Source organism: Chinchilla lanigera, unplaced genomic scaffold (genome assembly GCF_000276665.1).
Source record: "Chinchilla lanigera isolate Chin_1 unplaced genomic scaffold, ChiLan1.0 scaffold00118, whole genome shotgun sequence".
In the NCBI taxonomy this organism is placed as follows: Eukaryota; Metazoa; Chordata; class Mammalia; order Rodentia; family Chinchillidae; genus Chinchilla; species Chinchilla lanigera.
The window spans coordinates 1,597,210-1,602,995 of record NW_004955519.1 but is presented as its reverse complement, the minus strand read 5'-3'; the positions used below and the strand labels follow the sequence as shown (position 1 = coordinate 1,602,995).

At 47.4% G+C, this 5,786-nt stretch overlaps 1 protein-coding gene across 5 annotated transcripts in view; it reads right to left on the bottom strand.

Annotated features, from left to right (window-relative positions):
• Ctps2 (CTP synthase 2) overlaps positions 1-5,786 on the bottom strand; it is a 59,813-nt gene that overhangs the window by 44,815 nt on the left and 9,212 nt on the right. For all 5 annotated transcript variants that reach the window (XM_013507000.1, XM_013507001.1, XM_013506999.1 and 2 more), the window contains one exon: positions 3,754-3,854. In XM_013507000.1, coding sequence (XP_013362454.1) covers positions 3,754-3,854 — 101 coding nt within the window. The remainder of the gene's footprint in view (positions 1-3,753; positions 3,855-5,786) is intronic.

Genomic DNA, 5,786 nt, shown 5'->3' with positions numbered 1-5,786 from the left:
AAAAAAAAAAAAAAAAAAAAAAAAAAAAAAAAAAAGAAGCGAGAGCAGAAAACCAGAGTCGTTGGTATCCGCGGATCATCATGAGTTCGAGGCCAGCTTGAGCCACGTAGTGTGCTCGAGGCCAGCCTGGACAACACCGCGAGACCTTGTCTCAAAAACCAAACCAAACATTTTATGGAGAAATCTTCCCATTGGAGAAAAACTTTTATTCTTTTAATGACGCCAGGTATACATGACTTCCGGTTTATGCTTCGATGACCTGGCCAAACATAAATTAGACCTGCTCCCCTGCTTTGGGAAACTGGGGACCTAACCTGCAGAGGTTCTGGCAACAACAGCCCCTTCACTCGACACCCAAGTTAATCCAGGAGCCCTCACAGTAGTGCGTAGACATAGGCAAGGACTAAGTCTCACTTAGCCGGAGCGCAAGAGGCCGCCGGGCAGGGCAGCAAGAGGCACACATCAAGGCCAGGGCTCCTGGCAAAAGGGGCCCGCTGTTTGCCAAGGAGCCCGGCCCGGGGGGCAGTCAGTGCCAAACCCGCGGCAGCTCCGCCAGGAAACCAGCAAAAAAAAAAAAGAGCCCACGTGCAGAGGTGAAGAGATAACGTGCCAGGTAGAGGTTTGAGGTGTTTGCTTGCTGAGATGGAAATTTCAGAATTTCAGTTTAATTTGAGATGAGGAATTCTGTGTGCGCGTGTGTGTGCGCGCTGCTGGGGCTGAACCCAGGGCTGCCATACTGAGCTACATCGCCAAGTCTTTTTTAATTTTTTCTTTTGAGACACGGTCTAAATAAGTTGCTAAATTGCCCAAGCTGGGCTTCAATTTATAATCCTCCTGCCTCAGCCTCCCGAGTGCTGGGATTATAGGCATGCATCATCATGCCTGGTGCAAATTTTTTACAAAACAACTGAAAGAGATATTCTATGTAACTGGGTTTTTTTAATCTTTTTTTTTTTTTTTTGGTACCAGGAATAGAACTCAGAACCTCATGCTTGCCAGGCAGGCACTGTGCCACTGAGCTATAGATTCTCAAAAACAACAGCCTGGGGCCGGGGCTATAGCTCCAAAACAAAACCAAACATGTACTAGCTGCTATCATTGTCGTTAGAAACATTTGCAGATAAATATGTTAGTAGTACAGCATTTGCGAAGCATGCACGAGGCCCTGGATTCAATTGCCACCCCAAAATAAATCATAAAAATCAGAAAAGAGCATTGCCTTTTTCCTTGGTGTAAACTGGGAAGGAAAAACATCCAGAGATGCTGGCATGGCTGCACAAAACTGTAATTCTAGCACTCAGGAAGCCAAGGTAGGAGGACCACCATGAGTTCATGTCCAGCTTGGGCTACATAGTGACTTTAAGCTGAGCCTGAACAACACAGCAAGATCTTGCCTCAAAAAATGAAACAGTGGCCGGGGATGTAGCTGAGTGGTATAAGCGCTTGCCTGGCAAGCCTGAGGTCATGAGTTTGATTCCCAGTACCAAAAAAAAAAAAAAAAGAAAGAAAGAAAGAGAGAGAGAGAGAGAAGGGAAAGAAAGCCAGAGAAAGAAAGTTTTGCATAGAACACTACATTATGTCTTTATATAGGGGCCAGAGCTATAGCTCAGCGGCACAAGCACCTGCCTGGCTTGCATGTAAGGTCCTGAGTTCGAATCCCAGTACCAAAAAAAAAAAAAGAATGTCTTTATATCATGTTTGTTGATCAGCCATACAGTTACAGTAGTATAATACTTAGTATGGTATAATACATTTACATTCTTTTTTTTTTTTTTTTTTTTTTCGCATTTAAATGTGTTTGCTCTCCAGGAGAATCATTGGAAATGTATTCAAGATTAGTATTGACTTTTTTTTTTTTTTTTTGGTCTTTTTGAGACAGGGTCTTGCTATGCAGTTCAGGCTGGCCTTGAGCTCACTTCATAGCCCAAGCTGGTCTTGAACTTGCAGCGATCCACCTGACACAGCCTCCAGAGTTCTGGAATTACAGGCATGCACCACCACGCCTGGTTCTTCCTTTTTTTTTTTGAGACAGGGTCTCACTTTGTACTTCAGGAGGGCCTGAATCCCAGCAATCTTCTTGCCTCAGCCTCCACAGTGCTGGGATTATAGACATGGCCACCACACCCGGCTTATATTTATATTAAATTTACCAGCTGTACTACTAACACAATGAATCTTCTATGTAGCACGATATTTACCTGCAAATATTTCTAACGACAATAATAACAGCTAGTACATCTTTGGTTTTGTTTTTTTCTTTTTTTTTTGTCTTTTTGAGACAGGGTCTCACTATGCAGTTCAGGCTGGCCTTGAGCTCACTATGCAGCCCAGGCTGGCCTCGAACTCACGGTGATCCTCCTACATTAGCCTCCCGAATGCTGGGACTATAGGTGTGCACTACCATGCCTGGCTTGGTTTTGTTTCTTTGAAATGGGGTCACACTGTTACCCAGGCACCTGCCTCAGCCTCTTGAGTAGCTGGGATGACAGATGTGCACTCGCTGGGTAAAGTATATTGATTGAGCACCTTCTAAATGCCAGGCATTACCAAATGCTTTATATCATGGCATGAAATCTTTGCATCAATCATCTTTTCTCAGCTTGTTATTACAATACTACATTATTATTACCATATCGTTACTGGTGAGCACACTGAAGTCGTGAGTAAGGTTCCCAAAGCCGTACAGGCATCTTCACACTAGCTAATAATCCAACGGCAGGGTACTGGGGATGGAATCCAGGATCTCAACTCATGCTAGACAGGGATCCACTACTGAGCTACATCTCCAGCCCTAGTCAGGAATTGCAGAGCACTTCCCATAGCTCTGATGCCATTCTAAGCACTAAGTGTGGAGATTTATTTAATTCTCAAAAGAACGAGTTAGGTATGCTCATAATGCCCATTATTTATCTCTCCCCCCACCCCTCGCCCCACTTGTTTTTGAGCCAGGGTCTTGTTAACTTGCCCAGGTAGGAGTTCACCTTGGGATCCTTCTGCCTCAGCCTCGTAATGTATTTTTGCCGGGGGTGGGAGGTGTCTTTTTGAGACATGGTCTCGCTATGCAGTTCCAGCTGGCCTAGACCTCACTTTGTATAGCCTAGGCTGGTCTCAAACTCGCAAGTATCCTCCTACCTCAGCCTCACAAATGCTGGGATTACAGCCCCGCACCACCACACCTAGCATCAAGCACTGCTTTTTTTTTTTTTTTTCTGGCCTTTTTGAGACAGGGTCTCGCTATGCAGTTCAGGCTGGCCTTGAGCTCACTTTGTAGCCCAGGCTGGTCTCAAACTCGCAAGTATCCTCCTGCCTCAGCCTTCCAAGTGCTGCGATTACAGGCGTGTGCCACCACGCCCGGCCACTCCTTTTTTTTTAAATAGTTAAAACTCACTTCTCTTCTCTACCTCTTGACTTCCTAACTCAGTCTCTCTATGGGAAGGCACTTTGGAAATACTCTTCAAACAATGCGCGCTGGAATGTATCCTGCCAGCACTTTGCAAATACTCTTCAAACAATGTGCCCTGGAATGCATCCTGCCACGTGTGGCCAGGGCCACCTGCAAGCTCATGTGATTACTGCCTTACTTGCCCACCAACTGGTGATTGTAAGGACAGGGACCATCTATGGGGCTCCCTGGGCTTCCCTGGCTCCTAGCCTGGGGTCCGGCAGCCAGGGACCATCTGTCTGCACCTGCTGCCGAAGAACAGGAGGTAAGACCGCAGCACACAAGCTTAGAAAGGAAGGGTTTGTGCTTGCCTCTATGACGCAGATCTGGGGCTCTTCCGAGTTCCCATCCACTGGCACCTTGGACTGATTCATAACCCACTCTTGGATGGCGTCAGTGATGTGGGGGACAACTGCAGAAAGAAGGCACACACTGAAGCGCACTCATGCCCACCAGTGAGAAAAGTACCACCCAAGTACCTCCCAAACCACCCAAGTAACCCGCAAATTAGATCCCCTCCAGGGCCTCCATGACCACCTTGCTCCGTGACAATAGCATGCCCTAATGCAATTTAGTGCAAGACGCTTAATATTGGGCCTTTGCACTGGACCCTTACCAGTCACAGATCAAGAAACAAAACAGCTGGGCGTGGTTACGCACAATTGTGATCCCAGGACCCAGGAGGCTAAGGCAGGAGGATGGCTGCAAGTTCGAGGCCAGCCCAGGCTACACAGTGAATCCAAGTCCATCCTGAACTACATAGTGAGACTGTGTCTCAAAAACAAAACAAAAAGAAACAATGCCGAGGCCAGGGATTTAGCTCAGTGGTGCAGTGCCTGCCAGGCAAGCGTGAGGTCCTGAGTTCAATGCCTGATACCAAAAACAAAAGAAACAATAGAAAATAAAATATGCAGAAAAAAATATATTTAAAAAAAAAAAAAAACATACGCATACTACACAAATGCCATCGTTATCGTTGCTGAAACCAAAACCAGAAAATGCCTATCTCGACAACTAAGAAGCACGTAAGGACGGCGGCCGAGTCAGCCGCGGAAGGAAGCGGCGGGCCCCAGCCAGCAGGGAGAGAATGGAGGTACGACCTGTGCTGGGTCCCCGGCCCGGACAGACAGGAGCAAGAAGCCGAAAGGGCAGTCTCCACTAGCACGCGAGCCCCAGGGCCCCTGAGGGGCACATGGGCCCAAAGCTCCTGATCTCAGCTAAAGAAACACAAAACAATAGGTCCTAGCCGCCAGATACAAAACCCTAATTTGACACAGGAAGTAAGACGCCTGCTTCCATGTGGCGCGAGGAGAAAGCGCCTCCCATTGGTGAATTGAGAACGCGGGTCCGGTCTACTGCGCAGGCGCACTCAGCCTCCGACCGAGCCGGTGGGGTGTGCAGGGCTCTTCTCCCACTCTGGCAGCTCAGTACTCAAGGCTGTTGCTCGGTCCCCATCACAGGAGCATGGCAGCTGTAAAGAGCAACTCTCCCTCCTGTGGGTCTCCCCAAAGCTGACACTCACGGGGGGGCGGGGGGGTGGCAGTTAACCCACAGCCTGTGCTACAAAGTGAGCTCAAGGCCAGCCTGAACTGCATGGCGCCCTGTCTCAAAAAGACAAAAATAAATAAATAAATAAATAAAAGTAAACAGAATGGAGTCATCCCACCCTGGGAACAGACTGGTGCCTGGACCCCCCCACCCCTCCCCAACGCTGTCACTTTTCAAAGACGAGTGGTCACCATCCATGCAAAGAAACAAGATATGGTGCATGCCTGTAACCCCAGCATTCGAGAGGCTGAGGCAGGACTGCCATAAATTCAAGGTCAGCAAGGGCTACACAGTGAGACCCTGTCTCAAAAAAAGAAAGAAAAAGAAAAGAAACAAGGTAAAGGGAGAAAACTGAACGAATTAAAACACAGGGGGGAGCCAGGCATGGTGGCCCATGCCTGTAATCCCAGCACTCTGGAGGCTGAGGCAGGAGGATCGTTACAAGTTCGAGACCAGCCTGGGCTACAAAGTGAACTCAAGGCCAGCCTGAGCTGCAGAGCGAGACCCTGTCTCAAAAAGACCATAAATAAATAAATAAATAAATAAATAAATAAATAAATAAATAAATAAATAAAAACACGAGGGGGACTGGGATATAGCTCAGTGGCACAAGCGCTTGCCTGGCAAGCGCAAGGTCCTAACTTCGATTCCCAGTACAAAAAAAAAAAGACTCTTGAAGCTGGAGGATCGTTGTGAGTTCAAGACCAGCTTGGGCTACAAAGCAAGCTCAAGGCCAGCCTGAACTGCAGAGCAAGAGACCCTGTTTCAAAAAGACAATAAATAAATAAATAAATAA